The sequence below is a fragment of the Ornithodoros turicata genome, chromosome 2, assembly GCF_037126465.1.
Source record: "Ornithodoros turicata isolate Travis chromosome 2, ASM3712646v1, whole genome shotgun sequence".
Taxonomy (NCBI): Eukaryota; Metazoa; Arthropoda; class Arachnida; order Ixodida; family Argasidae; genus Ornithodoros; species Ornithodoros turicata.
In genome coordinates, this window is record NC_088202.1 from 68,641,615 (window position 1) to 68,665,650 (window position 24,036).

At 45.2% G+C, this 24,036-nt stretch overlaps 1 protein-coding gene across 1 annotated transcript in view; it reads right to left on the minus strand.

The window, feature by feature from the left end:
- Positions 1-9,628: 9,628 nt before the first annotated feature.
- LOC135384751 (uncharacterized) overlaps positions 9,629-24,036 on the minus strand; it is a 41,895-nt gene continuing 27,487 nt past the window's right edge. The window contains exons 5-8 of the mRNA XM_064613940.1: positions 17,681-17,831; positions 12,509-12,598; positions 11,987-12,139; positions 9,629-9,709 (exon numbers count right to left, since the gene is read on the minus strand). Of these exons, the coding sequence (XP_064470010.1) occupies positions 9,629-9,709; positions 11,987-12,139; positions 12,509-12,598; positions 17,681-17,831 (475 nt within the window). The remainder of the gene's footprint in view (positions 9,710-11,986; positions 12,140-12,508; positions 12,599-17,680; positions 17,832-24,036) is intronic.

Genomic DNA, 24,036 nt, shown 5'->3' on the forward strand with positions numbered 1-24,036 from the left:
AGAAAATCTGACAACGTTTTAATCACTGTGAACCTGCTCCTCCAGCTGAATTAAACGATGACAGGTTTATAATGTTCAGGCGGCACCAGGAATTCATTATCAGTAGAGCGCGGATTGTCACGCAAATTGATACGTTTTTTTAGCGGTATGGTTTCGTATCTGAACAATTCAAAAACACATTTGTCTTGGTTTGGGACCGGTCAGAAGTGTTCTATGATGCATATGAATGCATGTTTTGCAGATTGCGCCATATTTCGCACGAAAGTTCATGAAAAATGCATATTTTGCCATCTTTCAAGTGCGAGGGCTTACTACATTTTTCATGAATGGTTTTCCTGGTTTCGGGGCGGCGTTGGGTTGTTTCCATGCTTCGGTGAGGTGAGGTGCGGTGCTCATTACCGTACCGTGGCTGCTCAATCTTCCACTGCGTGCATGGCCGATGTTGCCCCACTAATGTTGCGGGTAATGTCGCGAAGGTGACTTCGCGACATTACCGTTGCGAAGACGGGCGGCGTTCGCAATTTAGTCGGTATGATGCAGTGCCGAACCCAAGGCCATCACGAAACAAGCATGAGCATGGGCAGCACGAAAAGCACAACTTTCGTGTTTTCCGTGTTGCCGATGCTCAGGCTTGTTTCCTCATGAGTTTCGTCCACCAGCTGGCATCCGTTTATGCTATTTTATCAATCACGAACGCAAAGCTTTTCTCCACCATTTGTATCTGTGATGCAGGTATTCCTTGCTGTGTGGTGCAGAACGAAGGCGGCTTTATTTTACTGTGTTATGCCCAATAAAATACTCACTATTTTTTTCAATAGGCATTCAGTGCATTGCTTTCGCACCAAGAACAATGAAAAACATTGCCTTCTTGAGGATTTTTACTGCATATTTCGAAGATTTTCAGTGCATAGTAGTTGCATGCGTATTTCGTGAGTTAATTTATTTATCCGCGCTTTCACATAAACTAAATGACTTCCAGAGATGTTGCCGAACTTATTGCGAGGTAATACAAGACGCACTTCCTGGTGAAGTGACTGGCCTGATATTTGCACACGACATACTGCTTAAATGCATATTTTTTTTTAAGGGGGGGGGGGGGGCGGTCGAATGATTGTGACCTTCCATCGAGCTCTGTATCAACATATATGTATCCGCAATGAGCTTTGTGTTGTTAGTACTGTTTGGACCAGATGATGTCTATGTACTCGTGATAGTGAGTCACACATATTTATGATATTTGGGAAGCGATATTTCCGCTTTGTCTATATGGTGTGATGCAGCATTTCTGGGAGCGCTGGAAAAGGCATTACTTGATGCAGCTCCGAGCAGCGCATCATTTGAAGTCATCGGAGTCGAAGCGGCTGAAAACGGGAGACATAGTCCTGCTTGAAAGTAAACTTCCTCGAAATATGTGGGACACTGGGAGAATTATCAGGACATACCCTGGACAAGACGGCTGCGTGAGGTCGTGCCTTGTGAAGCACCGAAGCGGAAAAATGACGAAAACGGCTGTGCGACGCCTGTATTACCTCGAGATATAAACTCGTTACTCGCCGCGGGAGGATGTTGGAGAGACTGGAGAGAGAGATTGAGAGAGAGAGGAGATTGAGATGAGAGAAAGAGACTGGATACTGCTAGAAGGCGTCACGTCCAGTTCCCGGGTTTCGGCAGCAAAGATTGTAGAATAATGGGAACCCTGATGGCTAAGATGAACATGGTGTAGTACTTTTAGTGCAATCAGTAAGATGCTTAGGAATGGACATGCCACTTGTTTCACTCCCTGGACAGAAGACAAGCAGAGAGCTGTTCTTGTGCGGGAGGTTATTAGCCTAGGTATGATGCAATACTTTTGCAATGTCACTTACGTGTCGTACTAAACCAGGTTACATACAAGTCTGCTGTCACTCCAGTTTGCGCCACAAACAACAGCATCAAGCATCATGCAGTGGTCGAATTTTTTTCCTAGGGAATCGACAAGACCGCACTATATGCATGACATCGAACACGTGAAAAGTGCGCTTGTGGAATCTATACCGCGTCGTAAGCGACGGTCAGAACACTGTAAAAAAAAGGAATAAATAAGGTATAATAATGTGCTCTTATACCTCTTTTATACCTTCTGCTTCAGATATATACCTTTGGAGGGTATAGAAGAGGTACAAATTTCCTATTTATACCTCCAACCCTTCTCAAGGGTATGAAACAGGTATAAAGGAGGGCTAACGTACCATATTTATACCTCATCACCACGCGTTTATATCCGGTACCAGGAATATAGAGCACCAGGCTATGCCGTTCACGGTATAGATGAGGCTGCTATACCTTCTGTTTCTTTATACCTTTATGGTTTGTTATACCTTTACTTCCGCAACGTGTTGGATCATATCATTATTATTTTTTCTTGAGACGGTATCAGCTGAGTTAAACGGATATTTAATTAAGAAACACAGACATCAGTACAGTACTATCTGAATCCACATGGTTAGTTTATGGCTGTATAATATCTGTATTGCTGGAATGTTGAATCTAGATGTCCTCACCCTTAGGGTTGCGTACCAGACGAAAGCTGCTCCACAGGTTGTCAAGTCGCCACCGGTATATCAGTATTTGTTTCTCTGTAAATGTCGATCTCGCGATACATCGTGATACACACTTGATGACTGCGCAGAGCGATCTTGCTCCTTGAAAATTTCCTTTAGTTTTTAACTCCATATTTTCTTGTGTTTTTTTTTTACATGGGGAGTAATGTGCACGAGCTTTGCTTTCTCCTTCACAATCATATGCGTTTGCGTGTACGTGTTTGTAGTACATGTGTGTGTGTGTATGTCAAAAACTTTCTTCCCTCCAAAGGTGATTTTTCTAGTTACCTCCTCTGAAAATGCCTATGCCTAGGTGTGATTTAATACCATGACGGTACTCGTGCAGACTCTCACAGGGGTATAGAGCTGTACCCCTAAAGGTATGGCATATAGCCCTTTGTTGAGGACTATTTTTTTATACCTGTAAGCGGGGTATAAAATAATACCTAAGAAGGGCTAAGTTATTGAGCACGCGATCTATACCTCTAAAGGTATAGATTTTTCTCTGAGTGAATATGGATAGCATTCTTCAGGCATGGTAGGGAATCCTCGATCATGACCTAGATCGCGGTAGCAGGTCGTCCAATTTAAGCATCATCGATAAAATGTTCCAGGAAGTGGAAGGCGTCGTTTTGAATAGCGCGTGTGTGCCGGTTCGTCAGGTTGCACCCGAAGTGGATCCTATACTGTGGAAACCACCTTGTCTGGCTCCCATGTCGAACTGGCGCAGGGTAAGAAAACTTCATAACGGCAAATCTGGATAGACGGAGCAAAACTGACTCTCCTCGTTCTGTAGCGTCTCGTCGCTCGTCTCGTCGCAACAGCATGTATTGCTTTCCAGTGAACGGCTTTCCAGATTTCTGCGTAAAACCTTGTAGGACTCGTCCATCACTATAGACAATGGGAGGCAACTTTCCTGATTTCATAATCTGTTCAATATATTTCATTTCGTTCCAAGTCCTCGTTCGCGGCGCAGATTCACGCTGTCGACAGTGGTGTTATTTTTGTAGTATATTTGAAAAAAATTGCAGCAGATTATCGAGGACATACTTCTTTATAACGTAAGCCGCAGTCACGAAGTTAAAGTGACCAAACCTGGTGTCTTCGATCCGATGTTTGTAAACAACGTTCTTCCCAAGTGCAGCTACAAGGAGGTCAATGTCAGCGGGAGGGACAACCTGATCCCCGGTCGAGTACAGAATGCCCACAGGTACTTTCGTATTGCTGGTGTTGTACAAACGAGGCGGTTCCTGCACAAAACAAAAAGAGACGAGCTTCACAACTCTTTGAGGCAAATATGTGGTCAAACACTTTTGCTAGACATGAACGAAAAATACTCGACATAAATATTCTGAAAGAATGTGAAATCGGGCTTAACCTGCTATGAGCTTATTGGAAATATGAAATTTGAAGATGCGCACGGTTCCATGCTAATTAGTTTCGTAGTTTTTGGATAAATATATTCAGTGCCTATATTACTGAGCCGATATCATGAAACATACAAGCGTGGCGGAGCCGTCGAGAATAAAAAGGCAATGCGTATGTAAATGATTACCCTTGTTTGCAGGATGCGTTGTTCACCCTTACCCCATCCCGAAGCTTGAAGGTGGCTCAAGCAACTGACTAATAAGTTGTGTTGTACTACAGTACGTCAATACAGGCGCCGCAACGTGCTGGTATGCTGTCGGGAGACTGTTTGGCATCTGTTGAGGTACTCAATCCCGCTCCTGAAATGTCTCCTGAAACACAACTGCACACTCCCTCCACTTGGCTGAAGTTGAGCCACGCATCGCCCGATAGCACTTAACTGCTTGGATATTCTCGTATGCCACCATTTCCAGCGCGATACGGGCCATGGGAGAGCGTGCGTCCTGAATCACGAGCTGAGAATTAGGACTGAATCCGCGGATAAGTCACGCCGCAGCTCGCGCAAAGACGTGCGTAGATTATGCTGACGCGAACCACAGGACTACTATACCTTCGTAGTGCTAGCGCTCGATCCCATCCAATGCGTTAAACCTGTTGCCGGGTTCTTTCGAAGTGTGTGCACGTCGGGAGTAGCAATCCCGCTGATCCGCGTGACTCAACTTCACTGCTCCGCCATGCTTCTGTCCGTACCGGGTGTGCATTGCGGCGCCTGAGCCGTTGTCTCCGGCTTTCAATGGTTGAGGGAACACGCTCAGCGCATCCAGACCGCATTCATGCCAACGTCTGAACAATGTGTTCCTTGATAACACCGCCCTGTCGCAATTGTCAGGTCTCTGGAAATGCCCCTGCTGTTCTTTCATTTCACCTAGAGCTTAGCGCGAGGTATCGGACTCCTGGGTATGCAGAAGGGTAGAAATTCCCCCGCTGCAGTGCAGAGACTTCACCCGCAACGAGTGCCCTCGTCTGTGTGAATTTAGGAGTGACTGGCGACGATGTAAGAGCGAATGTGTTGTGGCTGAGTGCGTGTTCCCGTTGTTCCTAGCTTGGCTTGCTACGTTGAAGAGAAGGTAGGTGTAATTGGTAGCATCTGTGACCGGCAGTAAGATACTGTGGGTTCGTATCCCACTTTTGGTGCCTTGTCTTAACTGCCGTCATTCGAGAGTACAGGGGGAATTTAGCAAAGCTTACATATTTCGATCGCGTCGTAAAAATAGGTGACTTCTCAGGCGCTTCAAACTTTGCACACTTATAGTAATTGTCTCAAGTTTTATCGATAGTCTGTTTTTCAAACGGTATAATTTTGATAAAAAAAGTCAGGATCCATGCCAATTCTCCCCCACGCATTCCCTATGCCTATACCGCCCGAAACCGCCATGTTTTCCTCTATCTGCTTCACGTTCGCACCACAACGTATAGGTGGCGCTGCCTCGAAACCCTGCACTGGTCCATCTGGTTGTTGGTTGTTCCATGGGTTCTGGCTTTGCTTTGTCTCTTGGCAGCGCCACCTATACGTGTTGACATGAAAGTAAAGCAGACAGAGAAGAAAAACAGCGGTTTGCGGGCGGTATAGGCCATAGGACATGCACGGGGTGAGAATTTGCTTTGCTTTTAACTTTTTTCTACAAAGTGATAGCATTTGAAAAAGGAAAAAAAGGGTGAAACCTTGGGCGAATGACTATCAGTCTGCAAAGTTAGTGCCAGAGACGTTATCCTGTATTTTTACGACTTTATCGAAATGTATAACATTTCCTAAATTCACCCTGTAGATCCAGCGGACTGGTAAGGAAATATCAAGGGAAGTGCCTCAGGACGAGAGAGACTGATATTGTGGCAAGGAAACAGGTTTGGAAAGGTTTATTCGGGTTGATGCTGGAACTTCCAGAAGCGGGAGCGAGCGAGCGAGCGTGCCGGAACCGATGATCACGATGGCGATCGTCCGTAGGGGGTGATGAAAGGCTTAAGGCGGGTGACGTGGACGGTTTCAGTGCCGCGGTGTCGACGGTCAGGAGGAGGCTCAACGGGTTCCACGACATAGTTCACCTCTGAGGTACGGCGAAGGACGCGGTAAGGGCCAAGCTATCGGGAAATGAGCTTTTCGCATAAGCCAGGAGTGCGAATGGGCGCCCAGAGCCATACTTTATCGCCGACACGAAATTCAGCGTGCCGGTGGCACTCATCGTAGCGATGCTTGGCGAGCGCTTGGTGGTGAAAAGTACGGAAACGGGCCAGTTGCCGGCATTCTTCGGTACGGGAAGTAGCGTCGGCCAAGGGTAGGTTGTGATCGGTTTGCGAGGTGTAAGGGAAAATGGTGTCGATGGTGCACAAGGGCTCGCGGCCATAAACAAGACGGAAAGGGCTGAAGCCCGTGGTGGCTTGCACTGCCGAATTGTAGGCAAACGTGACGTAGGGGAGGATGGCGTCCCAGTTGCTGTGATTGGCAGACACATAACAAGCCAGCATATCGGCGAGGGTGTGATTGAAGCGCTCCGTAAGTCCATTTGTCTGAGGGTGGTAGGCAGAAGTGGGAGTGTGCACCACAGAGCAAGCTTGGAATATCTCCTGAAGCAGGGCGGCCAGGAAAGAACGGCCACGGTCGCTGATGATAACCCGTGGCGCGCCGTGACGTAGGAGAATGTAATTGACGAAGTGGGCAATTTCTTCACGCACAAGATGTTGAAGGGTATCATGACTAAGAGGCGGGGTGGGCGTGGGAGCAGGGCCTGGTAACGGTGCGACACGGATCCCTGCACGCACGAGTTCTTCGCGCAGCACGTCACGAATCATGCTACGGATAGTGTCTAGAATGGGCGACGTCGGACTGGCCGTTGACGAGAACGCAAGGAGGGAAGGTATTCGTGCATTTCTCACGTCCTGAAACGACAAAGAGACACGACGTCAGCGACGGGTAGGGTTCTTCGGGAGCTTGCACGCGATGGGAAAGTTTATGCCCAGCATCCACTTTCCGGTGGGCTGGGCGGCCGAATAGCTCTCGGGCACTTGTGGTGAATGCGACCCAGTCAGTAAAATCAGCTTCGTGGTTCAAGAACCATGTCTTGGCTAAGTCGGACAGATGGGGTATGATATTGTTGAGCTTGGTAGCGTCGTCCCACTTGTTGTAGGCGCTCACCCTAGCATAAGTGTCGAGCCACTCGTCGATGTCAGCGCCGTCCGTACCAAAGAATGATGGCGGGTCCCGCTGACGGAGAGCAGGCGCAAGGACAGGACGAACGTCCCCAATAACGGCGTCAGTTGACATTCTGGCGAGCAAGCGGCCAGAACGTAGCTCCAAAGTGGAAGTGTAGGCAGGGAACGGTAGCACCTCCACCAAATGTGGCAAGGAAACAGGTTTGGCAAGGTTTATTCGGGTTGATGCTGGAACTTCCAGAAGCGGGAGCGAGCGAGCGTGCCGGAACCGATGATCACGATGGCGATCGTCTGCCTCACAATATTTCGAACAGGGACTGTTCCTCATTATCAGGGACGCCGTCCTCATCATTGACATGGTATTTACAGGATTAGGGATGACATGTTAAGAGTTCATGAGTGTTGTACGTCAACGCCTTGGTGGATAGGGTACAACAAGTTTTTAACGACAAAGGTGAACAAACTGCGCCCGTATGGCGCTTTGTTATGTAGGGAAAGGACACATGAACAATAACGACCAGTGTAACTCAACAAGCGCAAGAATCTTCTTCCTCTTCTTCAAAACAGTGGTGCATATCTTATTGGTCTGGCATAGGATGGCCCGGCGGGCTCTATGGACGTGTTGCATACATCAAACGACAAAGAGAAGCAGCACAAACAGGGAGCGAAACCTGAGATGGATACTCAAAAAGTGAACACACGCCGTAACGCTGGAACGAAAGACACGAAAACGAAACCGTGGCCCCTCGTCACATGCATTTGTTTTCAGCCAGTAGCAGATGACATTCGAGAGGGCGCAACATCTCACACAAATGATCCATTGAGCTTCCGCGATAATTCCGAGCAGCATTTGTAGCAGTAGCTGCATTTGGAACAGTGTGGCCAAAGGATCAAACTCAAACCGAGTTGCTTGTAGTCGCAGTCACTAAATGTGGATTCCTCTTGATGTGTCACGCCTGGCTACCTTGGATAATATGTCGATGCGAAGCTTCGCAGACATTGACGTCACTTTAGGGCGATGTGGAGTACAATCTCGTGGGACATCTTGGCTTCGGCCCATCCTTGCAGAAGTCCCACGCTTTCACAAATATGTTGCAGAGGAATATGTTGTATTGATTGATTATAGATGTAATCGGTGTATTGATTTCATATCTTGTTGTCGATTATCGTCTTTTTTTACGTGCCTAGATTGTTGCGCGTGTAGTCCATGTGAAATATGCTCCTTCCAGACAATACGCTAAAGTAGGTCAGCCTTTCGCGCAGTCCCTCAGTTTTTCCCATTCCCCTTGTGCATGTAGAACTGTTTCATTGGATCGCCCTCAGATAAGGTGCCAGAACAACTGCACGTGCGGTCCACTTGCTTCATCTTTCTCACCATAGTGTTGTCCCCGTATACGAATATCCCCTTGTTGCTACTTTCTAAGTGGACAGACGCTTTGTCACGTGCTTTCTCCAACCTTTTCTTTCTTTCATGCTCAGAGACAAAGCTCGCAGCTCGTACCTGTCGCAACGTATTGTAATATGGTTAGAGCCTTCTAAAAAAGAAAAAAAAAAATCAAGAGCAATTGCACCCACGAATATATCTGACGGTGTTCACATAGGCGTTAGCCAGCGAGACTCAGTTGGGTTTCCTTCTCTGCAACACAAGACGAGTAGGAGACATTTCTTGTCGTGTATACCAATACAAATAGGTCCTCGGTATGTCTGGGCTAATTTTCTGTACGTAACGGGTTTAAGTATATTCTGTGGACAGTGTGCGCTTAGTAGATCAGTCTCATGACAAGTAGCAGTGGCCCAGTAGATGAACAGTGTCTGGCCGAAGTTTTCTGAAGCTCCCGACGTGAGGCTTCTGCTGCAATCTGTTTTCACGGGTCCGCTATGTTTTCCACTTTCCAGTGTTTCTTTATGCTTACAGTGTCGCAGCATCGTAGCGCCGCCCGTGCTTGTGCAATAAGGGGTGCTACGATGCTATACGGTGCTCAGGCGCTGCCAGGAGCTTTGCTCCAGCGAACGTCGTCACGTTGACGTTCGTAGTCACTCGCTTTATTTCGCTTCCACGTTAGCAATGGAGGCTAACAGGACTCCTGGACAAAATTATCAGGAGGGTCTGCTGCTATTGTAATTATAATTGCAAGAATCACTCTACATCGCGAGAATTGTGGGAATTACTCCTATCTATTGGCACATCAAAAGAGAAAATATATTACGCAATTCATAGATGATGGTCTGATGTAGAGACAATTGAATGTCTGGAACCTCTTCGCTGTCTCAATCTGAAAATAATTACACAGTGTTGAGCAGAATCAACGTGTTCGTTTAGAGATTACCGAAACATGATTGTTGATTGAATTTATACCACGCATGTACAAGAATCACTGCACCACTGAATAGCGCACGGGTATTGGGTTTATATCTTGTCAACTGTTACGTTATACGTTACATTGTGATAGCTTGCTGGTGCTGAAAGTAAAGGCTAGTCAACGTGCCTGGTGGTTATGTAGCATATTCAAGGTTGACGTGCCTGCTGGGAACTGACATAGGTAAACGCCAATCCTGCTCTGAAATTGGAAAGCCAATCACTGTTTTCGCCACCAAGTATACATCAAATGCACAAGAAAAAGAGTATCGGCTACGTGCATTAATTGGTGCATGATATTCGGGCGCTATCACATTCATGAGTGATTGTTGTTTTCAAACACTGTGCAAACAACACTCACTCATGAATGTGATAGCACCCCAATATCATGCAATGACAGTGGCCATGCGTGAGCTCCCGAGCACCGTGCCGCCAATCTAGGCAGGCCGCTCGAAATCCCCCACCCTCCATGCGTTAGCAAACGTGACTAAGTGCACCTCCTTTCATTTCCTTGCAGTCCATGTCATTTTCAAAGGGGCACCAAAGTGCAAACATTTTGCCATCGTGGAGTGAGAGATGACATTACCTTGGCACCCAACACAAAACAGACGGCATTGATCTGTAGCGTATTTCGTGATTTAAAGGGACTGTCGCATCCGGAAAGGTGTGCATGAGACCGATACAGTAATCCCGATACCTACAGTCACTTACAGTCTGCCTACATACAGTCTGCTTGGCCGAGTTTCACTTCTGAAAACAGCTCACTTATTACATAAACGAGTTTTGAAGAAAAGCACTCCCTCTGCAGCTAAGCCAGAATGACGTAAGCCGGGCACACGAATCGGAGCGCTGCGTAGGCCTCCGAGGTCGTCTGCTTCGCGCAATATACTAAGAAAGACTTTTTATCAGAGTTATCACAGTTTATCACAGAGTTCATCACAGTTATCAGATATTTCAAACACAGACAGGTCTGTGATTACGAATGCCTGCCTATTAGAGTGACGCCGGCTGATTCCGATAGCAACAGCCGCTGCAAGCATGACTCTGATTTGCACAACCCCTAATGATTACGACGCGTCTATTAGCGACTCGGTAGGTGGTGTTGGCTGGCGTCGTCACATTTACATACTTGTTAGTTATTAGATATTACGTTTGAAAATATGGGAGGGTAATGAGAATCAGAAAGGCATCGTGGGTCCTCACCGTCGTACTCGTATGCGCTGTCCTTGTCCTAGAGTCGTCGCCCATCAGTCAAGCGCTTATCGGAGCTAGACCGGGGAAACGGGAGATTGTTTAGAAGTGACGAGGATAGGGTAAATGCTGTTTATGCCCGCAGAATTCGTTTTTAAAGGGGCACTAAAGGGCCGCTTACGATATGGCGTTTGTGGGTCTCATTTGCTGCTGAAAGCAGGTATATTCTGTACTCAATCCCATTTTCTGCAATACAGTACCGTAACGCAGGGAGAAGTCCAATTATGCGCTCATTCGCTAAGCGCGCCGACTCTGATGTGTGTGTGAAGATGACTTTCACACTGAAGAAAGATTCCACTACCGAATGGAGATGACGTATGGATTTGCACAAATAATTGTTTGACGTAAAACTATATTTTTGTCAGGAACACCTTCGTAGAACGTACGATAGAAGAGGTGCACGTCAGAATCGCACAACTGCGCTATTGTAACCGTGCCGACACTGACGTAGCTTCTTTTGAGCACGCATGTGCAATCTAATCGGAACTGCTCGGCTCCCAGTAACGTCGGATGAAGCGGCATTTGGAAGCGAACGGGTGTACGGCTGTGCTGTTGTACGAGAAAAGACAGACATTGTTTGACCTGAAAAGTGTCGTTTCTTCCAATACATTTAGTTGTCTCGTGCTCATTATGACACCATGAGGTGAAAAGCCAGTGATAATGAGATCGAATTAGTCAGATCGTTCCGTGAATTAGCGTGTCGATATGATAGCGATCTGCTTCGCACACCACCGTACCGGCACGAGGTCTGTCCGGTGTTTCTCTGCGGGTCGCATGCAAGTAGGAGATTCCCTGGCATGCCGTTCATTGCAAAAACAAATGCGATAAGAGTTCCATTGGTTTCCTCAGACGACTTCCCATGATGCCTGGGCGCATTAGGGGTGACGTGCCCGTTATGTCTGTGCTTCTTCTGTGTCAGGTCCTCAAACCTGAAGAAGTGCAACCTACTGCACGAAAGTCTTGGTTTTTATGTGTATAGTAAATAGTTGATGCTCTTAACCGCCTTTGTTATTTTTGATTCTGTACCGCCGGAAACTTGTACATTGTTTTTTCTTCACGTCCTTCTTCAGAAGGAAAGAAGACAGAAAACTTTATTCACGACTCGACGGACGAATCCCGTTCCTTTCGCATTACTTACTTAATTAATTAAGGTATGGGCACCTTTCGTTCGATGTAAAGAAATGTCTTTACACATTCGTGCCCCTCTAACTGCTCCCGCGTTACATACCTTGTTTAGATGTTCTGCCTCGAGGTTGCCAACGAAGTCTGCTCCCCAGGCGCATAAGTATTTTCCTGCCCCTTTGCAGATCCCCGTAGCAGTTTCCACTAGTGGTATGTCCTTCGGTAACAACTCACGTTTGCCAGCCAAATATAAGGTTGTCTAACGCAAACGAAGGAAAGGCAAGAAAGTGAACAAATAAAAACACAGAAACATGCAGTATTGGGCATATGCATATTGTGCACTGTAATATTACCAATCTCTCTCACGCAGTTTGATTAGTCCAACGAGACAATATTTCCTCTTCTGACGTACCCACAAGCAGAAAACGTTCCTAGCTAATTCAAGTTCTAAAGTGAAATAAACCATGTTCATACTCTGGCTTTGTCTGACTAAGATCGCGACGACATTATTACTATGGTGCATGCCAAATATCTCGTGCAGACGTTGCTCAAAATTTCTTATTTTCCTGGATAGACTCCGAGTTATTGGTAAATTTTACGCAATGACTGCTAACATCTATTCACTCACGTAAATCTCTTCGCCGAATGGTACAGCGAAGAAAGGATTTTGAACGTGTGCAAAGTCGAACATTGGTGCCAAGAAAGCAGCGGCTTTGACCTGGAAAATAAATGCATGGGTGACTAAAGCGGTTATCCCCATAACGCGCGTTAAACGCATCACTTTGCCCGTGGTGGTGGTGGAAGGGCTCGCCGTTGTCGGCCTCATAGATGTGGGCAACGTCACGACTGACGCCCTGGGGGGAATGTGCGTCCTGGGCGGAGTTCTAGGGGAACTGTGCCGACGTATGTCGTCACAAGTTCTTGCACGAGCCACACAAAACGGTTTTGGATCGTGCGAACTTCAAATACAGGGTGTCCCACCGAAATGCGAACATATTTTTAATATATATATAAAGTGTCTGAAAGCCGCGAGTTAATATAAAATAACGAATAAGTGAGCCGGAGACGGAAGTTACATGAAAGGAAGTAAAACAGTTAGTAGTTTAATGCATTAGTTAACGTAAATAATTAGCTCTGAGATTTAAAAAGTTACAAAAATGCAGATGATCGACGTTTCGGAGGAAGTTCCTCCTTCTTCAGGATAAAGGTAAATGACTTTGTGCAATGGCTTATGTAGGTTTGTTGAATGACGTCATAGTTGAGCAGGAGCTCGCCACCTCCTGGCGATTGTCGTACAAAGTTCCGGAAATTTCCGGGAAGGTCACGTGCGGGGTCGTTATCCTGTGGTTGTGAGCTCGGAGCTTGTGTGTGGTCGGGGCTCTTAGAACTAATACTTACCAACAACAATTTCGAATTCTATAACAAACATTACATCCAAATTAACGGCACTGCTATGGGAACAAAGATAGTCCCAAACTACGCAAACATCTTTATGGGATCACTAGAGGAAACATTCCTCACTAACAGTGAAAAACAGCCACTCCTTTTCAAACGATTTCTAGACGACATATTCATGATCTGGCCTCACTCCGAAGATGATCTATTGGAGTTCACCAATAGCTTCAACTCTGTACACCAAAGCATTAAATTCACTCATACCTACTCCAGGAACATTGAAAACGGGAAAATTACAACCGACCTATTCCGCAAACCCACAGATTCCCAACAATACCTTTCATTTCGGAGCTGCCACATACGAAGCTTGCGATGCCATACAGCCAAGCACTTCGATACCGCAGAATTTGTTCGGATGACTATAAGTTGGATGAGCACCTTAGTCAACTTGAGAATACTCTGGTCAGGCGATATGATCCGCCCAAATTAGTCTAGGACGCGCGTTCCCGCGCAAAGCAAACCGATCGCCAATCCCTTCGTACCAGGGGAACCAAGCCGCAGTCGGCAAATTTAATAAATATCACTGCATCGTTTTCCCAACATTTCCAACATTAATGCCATTCTAAAACGCCATCACTCCATTCTCTCACAATCTGAACGCATGCAGTCCATATTCCCTGACCCACCACGCGTCACCTACCGCCGTGGTGGAGTTTGCAAGACACGTTAGTAAGGGCTAAGATCAAGAAACCAAAAGATGAAGATGTAGGATGCCAGCCCTGCAACGGAAGGAGGTGTCAGATCTGCAAATTAATGCAAACATGCCAAACAGTTCAAAGTACCAATTCACACTTTAAGACAAATGTACTTGGCAACCTGGATTGCAATTCTTCTAATATCATCTACCTCCTTCAATCTAACACTTGAAATTCGCAATATATCGGCCAGACAAAAACCTCATTCAGAATTCGGTTCCACAACCACAGGTCTGATGTTACTAAGAAGCCGAACCTCCCGGTCTCCCGTCACTTCAATCAACCTGAACACTCAATTGCTGATGTATCAATTTTTATTCTTGAGTCTGGATTTCAGTCCGACCGATCAAGAGAACAACGCGAGTCATTTCTCATTTACAAGTTTAAATCTCTGATAAATGAAGATCCAGGCCTCCTCTCTACTGTTCGTAGCATCAATACCATCTGAATATAGTCCAATTGCCGGGAGTAGACATCTTTACTAGTTTGAACCGCACCGGCTTTCAACAAACATAACAAAATACAGTTAACGTTTCGGGTCCCATTCGGGTCCCATCATCAGAATGACGCTGTCCTGGTCGAATTGATTGAAAGCCGGTTGAAAGCCGGTGCGGTTCAAACTAGTAAAGACATCAATACCATGTAGAAGAAGCAATGACCCCTCCGTTAATTGTACAGTTCACTTGGTGTTACCTTCCTTTTTCCAGATTACAACAAAGCCGACCTTTCCATTATACATTGGAACGCGAAACATCTCTACACAATACCCCAGATTATGTCAACCACGGGGCAAGGACCCCGCACGTGACCTTCCCGGAAATTTCCGTAACTTTGTACCACAATCGCCAGGTGGCGAGCTCCTGCTCAACTATGACGTCATTCAAGAAACCTACATAAGCCATTGCACAAAATCATTTACCTTTATCCTGAAGAAGCTTCCTCCGAAACGTCGATCATCTGCATTTTTGTAACTTTGTAAATCTAGGAGCTAATTATTTACGTTAACTAATACATTAAGCTACTAACTGTTTTACTTCCTTTCCTGTAACTTCCGTCTCTGGCTCACTTATTCGTTATATATATATATATATATATATATATAAGTAAAATAATAAGACGTGGACGACAGACTACAGGAAAGTTAACAAAAACTAATTTATGTAATGGGGAATTTAACACATAGATTATAATATGCTATGAAACGTTTAAAAGAACGGTCGACGTTTCGACAGTAGCACTGTCTTCGTCAGGACAAAAAAAGAAAAGACTTTTCGACTTTTTTGTTTTGTCCTGACGAAGACAGTGCTACTGTCGAAACGTCGACCGTTCTTGTAAACGTTTCATGGCATATTGTAATCTATGTGTTAAATTGCCCATTAAATAAATCAGTTTTTGTTAGCTTTCCTGTAATCTGTCGTCCACGTCTTACTATTTTACTTTTATTCAGCTTCGCAGCCGTCTGATATATTAACCTCTTTAACCTATAATATATATATATATATAGATAGATAGATACTCATGGAACGATGCGACAGCACCAGAGGACACGTGTTTCGCCGTGTTTGCGGCTCGTCAGCTCTGGGTAGCTGCGCATCGTTCGGAATTGGCAAACCAGGGGTCACTCACCGAGCGATCTACACCTGGGAGGGTGACTGAGCACTCCTCAATGCCACAGTGCAAGCCAGTGAATTATAATGCAGGAAAAAAAGCCATTAAATAAATAATATAAATAATAACATTAATAAAATATATGACATATATATGCGAATATATATAATATATAAAATATAATATAACATAAATAAAAATAATATTTAATGGCTTTTTTCCTGCATTATATATATATATATATATCACGTTTTCCGAGATGAAATATAGTATATGCTGAAGGGCACTCCTTAACAGGGCATTAGCAAACTTGTAAGACAATGTTTTACTTAACTTTCAATAATTAACTTTTAACTTTCAAATTTTTAAATTTTAACTTTCAAAATTAATTATAAAAGCTACGAAGTTGTCCCAATCCGTTCATCTGGTCACTTCGGTCACCTGATGATACCGGAGCCGTTTTCACAAGAAAAATCCGTGCGATAGATCGCCCGCAACAAATTCGTGAAGGAACACCATTTTTGCTTTATTTTCTTCATTGCGCATCTTCGGAGACACTCCTTCCCTTCACCCCCAATGTCAGAGGGTGAAGAGCACAGTGCCGTCTCATGAGTCGAAGATGAGCCTTAACTTGCGGAAACAAAAGAAAAGCAAATCTATCGGGTGACTCTATCCCCAAGCTGCACAATCTACTGAAAGTCGAGTGCAATAGGGGTGGATGGGTAGGTGGAAGGCCTTGAACAGACCCGTAAAAGTAAAGATCACTGATAAGACACATACCAGCCACTCCTATTGCACTCGACTTTCAGTACATTGTGCTGCTTCGGGCGGAACTGCCCTTATCTTGGTCTGCATTTTCTGTTTTCTTTAAATCTTTTTCCAGGGCGCAAGAGGCGATAGTGTGCCCTTTCACCCTCTCACATTGGGAGTGAAGGAAAGACGCGTCTCCGAACATGTGCAATGAACAAAATAAAGAAAAAATGGTGTTCCTTCACGAATTTTTTGCAGACGATCATCGAACGGATTTTTGTTCTGAAAACGGCTCCGGGTATCAGGTGACCGAAGGGTCCAGATGTTCCCATTGGGACAACTTCGTAGCTTTTATAGTTAATAAGTTAATTATTGAAACGTAATTAAGACATTGTCTTAGGAGTTTGCAATGCCCCCCCCCCTAAGGAGTGCCCTTTAGCATATGCTATATGGCAATTGATTTCATCTCGGAGAAAGTGTTATATATATTTTCTAAAAATATGTTCGCATTTAGCCGGGACACCCTGTATAACGATAAAGCTTGCTATGTTAGAGTTCAAGAGTTCAGATTTTTTTTCTTTGCATTAAACATATCGCCCCACCCCACCCCACCCCCGACTCCGAATTTGCGGTATTTTTCGATAGCTTCTTTTTATATAAACAAAAAGAGCAAAATTTGAAGATATCATGTGACAACGCGTATCCTGTACTTTAGTGCGCAGCAACATTAGTCCCGTCAAGCACACTGTGAATGAGAAGTCCCGCTAATAGCCTGGGCCGGAAGCAGAATGAAGGAGAGGTCTTCGGTCACTCACAACGCGCTTGGTGGTGCTGTATCGTTGTGTATCGGATCCGTGTTGTTACGTAGAAATTTTCAAATTTCACACTCTCTTCGTCGGGCCTTGAAACAAGAACTACATGGACAGTACTCATCATGTCACAAGTTTCTAAAGATGTCCTACAACTTTCTTTTTTTTGCTTGTAAAATTGATATTCGAAGAATTTCATAATTAGTATCAACCATTTAATTAGGGGCAGTGTAGAAGATAGTTTGACATCCGCAAGACGACTGCGAAACAAATCCCTGTGTTCCCTACCGTTCTTGCTTTCCTCATACTCAAGGACACGTTGTTTGAAGAATCCTTTGGATCCCCTCCCCCCTCCGTATAATGCACTTTTCCTGGAGGTCGGTTCTCTTTACGTGAACCACTCTGAATTGACCGTCAAGGAAACACCATTCGAGCGCCCTCTTTTTCAGGAGAGCGGGAGATCAATAACTGTTGCGAACTTACTTTCTCGTTGTATGCTGGGCGTTCTGACATCATTATCAGGAACGTTGACGCTCCTTGTGACAAACCCACGTATAAAAGTTGTCGTTCTTGTGTTCTGTTCAAAATGTAGTCTATCTGTGCCGGAAGGTCGTGGACGCCCATTTGATGTAGCCTGTGGGTTAAAAAAAACAACGAGGCAGGCGCGTAAAAAGATATTAGCAAATGGCGTGGCACCGTGACGTAAAGTCCCGAATTATCATTATGATCAGATTTGCGAGGGAAAATGCAAGAAAATATGGGGGAGGATATCTGGCACAGGAGCTCGAAAAAGAAAATATTGGTTTCCTAAAAGGGCGCCATATCTCTGTGTCCATGTAAGGCCGTCATAGGCGACAAGTCACTGTGAACCTAGGATACTGGGTTAGGGCTGAACGCAAATTATCAGCGATGGAGGAAGAGATTATGCGACGCACACAGCGTCTAGGAATCATTCCGTACGCATCGGCTTCCAAAAGGCCACCGACAGAGACCTTTTCTGAAAACGAAGAAGCTCAGAGAGGAAAACGTGCGCCGGTAACGATGTCGAAAGTCAACGGCTACATCACACTTCCGGTAGGTTTCTGTTGTGAACGATTAGATACGATATTAGCTCCAGGTCCAATTGAGACATGTTTCATTGAAGTTTGCAAGCTCGCTTGCAATTATTGCAATTTACTCACAAAAGAGCATCCGTCAATCAGCAGCATCCCTTGTGTTTGACGTCACGGACACTTCGCCTCGCAGGCGGGACGTAGAAGCCGCCGTTCACGGCCGTGGTTAATATAGAATATTTTCGTATATTTGAATGATTTTCAACTTCATGCTTAACAGGGTAAATGTTTTCGTACAGAGGAACAAATTGAAACTGGTCGTTAGCTTGTCAAACATCCTTTCGTGGCCCCTTTAATATATTGCCGAGACTGCCTTCCCCTTTGTCCCTCCTACATTACCGGACCAACAAATTGGCCTAGCCCAGCTTGCTTTCATTTTATTCCTATGCTCTACTCGTACTTCTTGTAACTCTTATTTGAGCTGTGGCATGATCGTACCAGTGATGGCCAGTAGTTAACTACATGTAGTTAAACTACTAGTTAAACTACCTGATTGTAGTTAAAAAGTAGTTATCAACTACCTGCAGAAATGTAGTGTGCAACTACTAGTTAAACTACAATTTCGAGTAGTTAACTACAGTAGCTAGGTTACTGCAGGCGCCAACTACTTCCGATTTTGCCGCAAGCTTTACGGCACGATTGTTCTTGCGACTTTTACCTTGAGCTACTTGTTTGATGAGAACGGAGGTGCAGAGCAATTGTGCCGTGCATGTGTACTGAATCTTCACTTTTATCACTGCTTGTGATTCATATTTAGGTGTCCAAGAGCAGCAAAGAATGGGATTGGTGTTATGGACAATGTTAAGTAGTTAGAGATGTAGTTAAAATACATTGCAGTAGTTAAAGAAGTAGTTTTAACTACCTCCCCTGAAAAGTAGTTGAACTACTAGTTAAACTACTCCATTGCGAAGTAGTTCGTTGTTATAGTTAAACTACTGTAGAAGTAGTTAGTGGCCATCACTGGTTCGTACTAGGCATTTGATGATACATAGCACGTCAAGCAAGTACACTATGGTCCACACCACACTGTCGCCGTTCATTTTATGTCAACTACAGCGAAAGGTATCACATGCCCCATTATCTTTAAACAAAATTAAATAAGAAAACACCGGCTTTTGTAAGAGCCGAACGGTGTCTAAAGAAATATAAACGGGGAAACAGAAAATTCTGCCTTTATTTGCAGAGAAGACAACAGTGGGTAAACAAAAAACAAAACATGGATTTCACGACGACCTTTCCCCCAAAACAGGATAACGCTTTGTTCTGAACACTGAAATACTTGGTATTATAGAAAAAAAAAAAGTTGTATCATGTATTTCTAAAGAGCCGTGATCCAAGTGCACTTAGAACCTTCAAGAAATTTAGGAACCTGAACAAAACGGTCAAGAATGTCAAACGTGATTACTATGCATGTATCTTCAGTGACACTGTAGATCCTAAGCAAATCTGAAAAAAAAAAAAAAAAAAAAACTCAATCGTGTCTCCCTCAAGGCAGGCAAATAGGACCATCGAGATGAGTATTGCCGGTCATACGCTTAGAGGAAAATCATTGGCCGAAAATTTCAGCAAATATTTCGTATCACTCGACCGACGTTCACATAACGCTGATGATCTAAACTATCTACCCCATTCACTGTGTCCCTCTATGCTCTATATTCCTCAATCCTACCGACGAAAGTGAAGTACTTGCAACCTTTGGAGGACTGAAAGAAAGTAAAAGTGAAGACATTGACGGATTAAAGATGCATCCCGTCCTTTATGTCATTGATCTCCTCGCGCCGTATCTCGTACATGCCTATAATCTAGTTATATCTACGGGGATATTTCCACGACGGCTAAAGGCTGCGAAAGTTACAGTACTGCATAAGGGCGGTGCCAAAAATAGATATGATAACTACCGACCCATTTCAATATTGCCAGTATTTTCTAAAGCCATAGAAAAAATTATACCTAAAAGGCTTTCATGTTTTTTTAGTATGCACTCCATTATTACGGACTTGCAGTTTGGTTTCAGGTCGGGTAATTCACGGAGACAGCCTTGTTATACCAGAAGGAAATTATATTAAAAAACTTTCAGTTAAAAGAACTAACGCTGAGCATTTTCCTGAACTTCGCCAAGGCATTCGACAGAATTAACCATGAAACGTTGATACAAAAATTATCCTATAGTGGAGTGAGTGGTGTTCCACTGGAACTAATAAAAAACTACCTGACAGACCGGTCCCAGCAGGTGTCTATTGACAAAGAACTCGCTTCACCTCAGTATATTCTCCAGGGTGTGCCTCAGGGTAGCACTTTCGGGCCACCATTATTTAACATTTTCATCAATGACATAGTTCACATCGACGATACTACACAATACGTGCTCTACGCAGACGACACCAGCCTGTTCTTGACGGGAACAAACGTTGCTACCCTTATAGCGCAAGGAAACAGTGTCCTATGCAAGCTCCATAAGTGGTCGTCTACAAACTGCCTGGAAATCAACAGCTCTAAAACTAAGGCCATCCTATTTCGTCCTAAGTATGCGATACACCATCCATCGCTCCCGTTGCGTTTAGGAAATACAGAAATAAAATTAACGTCGGTGGTTAAAACACGGGGTGTCTTCTTCCACGAGCACATGTTGTGGAACTATCAATGTGAAAGCGTACGTGTCAAATTGTGTAGAGTGCGCAGCAAAAGCTTATGTTGTATACAACGCACTATTTGATTCACATTTACGCTACTGCTATTTAGTTTGGGGAAACGGCCGCAAGAAAACCACTCGGAAGCTAATTACACTACAGAAAAACGCCTTGCGCGCTGTCGGTGGTCTCCAGTATACAGATCACTGTTCTCACCTCTTTCACAAATTTAAGGTTCCCACTCTTCCGTCGCTTTATGACTATCTGATTTTAGTCTCTGCAAGATCGCAGTCGCGTAAAAAAACAAGTACCCTCGCTGGCTCTGCTAGATTAAGAAGAAATAATATAACCCGGGCCACTCGGCATCCCGAGTATGGCTATGTTCCGCGGCCACGAACAAATTATGGGTTCCAGTCACTCGAGTATTCACTCCCGAGTACATCAAACTGAATCGAAATGAAAATCGTACTGAAGAACTTATATATAGCCTAAACAGAAATGACATCTATATCATGACAAATTAAACTGTTTTCCAGGGTAATTATGAAATTACATTTATGTAAATTTTCAATTATCGGCTATTGTATATTATTGTATAATATCGTGTATTATACATATATTGTAGTCAGCAGTATGTGCATATTCCTAGGTTGGTAGGGACGTCCACCTTACTTTCAGTAATATATATCCTTGTAATGTATTTTGTATGTGTTTCCTTGTTTCCTTTTTTCTGACGCTTATGCTGCTGGTATGTGGGACTTGTCAAGCTGTTTCTAGCAGCCTTTTCCCCACACATCAATGTAGGGTACCAGGGGAGACAATAAAGAAGCCGAGGAACGGGGCACGTGCCTCACTCGGTTCGTAACCAGGGAACAGTGTACTTGCTGTATTCTTACATTGGCGCAGCCGACACCCGAATGTGGGTTGAATTTGTAGTATAAGAGACGTCCGAGGGACCGAAGATACGTCGTTGCGATGTCGGTGGGGACAGCATTGATCTAACCTCACCCCGACCAGCGGGCCCTTCACCAGTACGTCGCCTCGAAGCTAAACATGGACGTCGCCTCGACTTCTATGCCTGGAACTTTCAAGGTCAACATGAAAGTGGCCGATTTTAATCGACTCACTCATATTCCCTCAGAACCGCAGCCCTCCTGCTCGGCTGGACCACAAGGAAATTCGGACACAACGATGCTTCTTGCGCTCTTCGAGCGTCAACAAGGTTGGTTCGCTGAACAACAACAAGTCCTCGTCGAATTGGTCCGTAACATATCCGGCCGAGAGACTCTGTGTCTTCCTTTGGTGAAGCCTGATGAGTACGATGGTAGCGGTAGCGCAGAGTCATGGATGACCTCCTATGAATGTGCTTGCCAACACAACTCGTGGTCCACAGATAACGCAAAAGTTGACAACTTAAGGCCGTTCCTCATTGGTGCCGCCAGGAAATGGTACGACTTACGCCTCTTAATCACCGCCAGTCGCCGTGCAAGTCGTGGAAACAAAGCTTCCTTCTGTCATTCTGTGAGGAAAACGTTGCTCGCTGGGATGACGCAATAACGTATAGGTACTGTTGGGGACACGGTTGTCTAAAATCTCCAGCCCGTGGCGGAGCGATCCCCTATCGGCGATGTCGCGCACGAAGGAACTGTACCAATACCCTTCCCGAGGGGAGGCCGCGCTCAACTGCTCCCTAGCAGACGACGCCGAGTATGCGATGGTACTCTCTCCCGACAGGTGGCGCTGCGTGGCCTTACCTCGGAGACTGTATTGGCATAGTTCCTTCGTGCGCGACATCGCCGATAGGGGACTGTTCGGCCACGGGCTGGAGATGTTAGACAACCGTGTCCCAAACAGTACATTGATGGCTCGTTCATCGATTATCATTTCGAAAAACTACGCCTCCTACAACTTGCTGAGCCTTGTCTCCCTGACGCTTCCGTTGTCGCATTGCTGATACACGGTCTTCCTAAGCGTATACGACAAATGGTGAAAATTAGAGGACCAACAGAGTCAGACGCTCTCCTACAGTGTCTGCGGGATATTGGCGGAAGCGAACGTGGCGAACAACAAGCCCAACCTGCGCGTTATAACCCCGCCAGCTTTCCACCCCGCCGCACCTCTCCATTGCACGTACCGCAAACGCAACACGGTAAACCAAGAACCGCGAGAACATCAGCCACAGTGGAGGACTACGTCGAAGATGTAACTACAAAAAACGAGTAAAAGAGGGTGTCAGTTTCCACCCGCAGAAATAATGTGAAACTGTCTATCTTGTATCTAACAAACTGATCTACATTGATGTCATCCTAAACAACTCGCCTACCCGCGCACTAGTAGACAGCGGATCGTCAGTTACTTTCGTGAACAGACGACTTCTGAGTCGCAGCGGCCATCCGCAGGGGAAATCCCATACAAGTCAAGGGATTTGACAGTAGCTCGAAAATTTTCGATCAGTGGACTCAAGCCACAGTAAGTGTATCAAATGAAACAATCACCACCAATGCTCTAGTGATAAGTGAAGTAGATTACGATGTTCTACTATCAAGGCCAGACATGAGGCGTCTGAAGCTCAACATCTATTGGGACGATACCGTGTCTGTCGCCGACGACCGCCTTGAGACTTCGCTGCCAAAGGTACCAGCTACCGCTCCTTGTTTCGGTACGGCCAGTGACATACCCAAACTGTACCCGGAATTGGTGTCCTTGTCTGGATTTCCTTCCCCAACCTCCGCGCTGGAAGTCCCCTTTACTCTTCGGGACACTACACCTATCAGACGAAAGCCTTACAATTTGTCTCTTGAAAAAAAAAAACTGGTTAAGACTGGACCTCCAATCAATGCTAGACGCCGGTATCATTCGTCCGTCAACATCACCATTTGCCTCGCCTATCACAATCTCCCCCAAGGCTGACGTCTCCTTTCGTCTGTGTACCTGTGTAAAAAAAAGCGTTTGTTTCCAGTCTTCCGTTGTCTTCCTAGGACGGCGCATTAACGGGAAGACAAAAACTACAAAGGAGGAGTCAGTAGACAAAATCAAACATATGGAGACTCCGCACGATATCCACTCACTGAGGGTATTTCTAGGACTCGCAGGCCACATC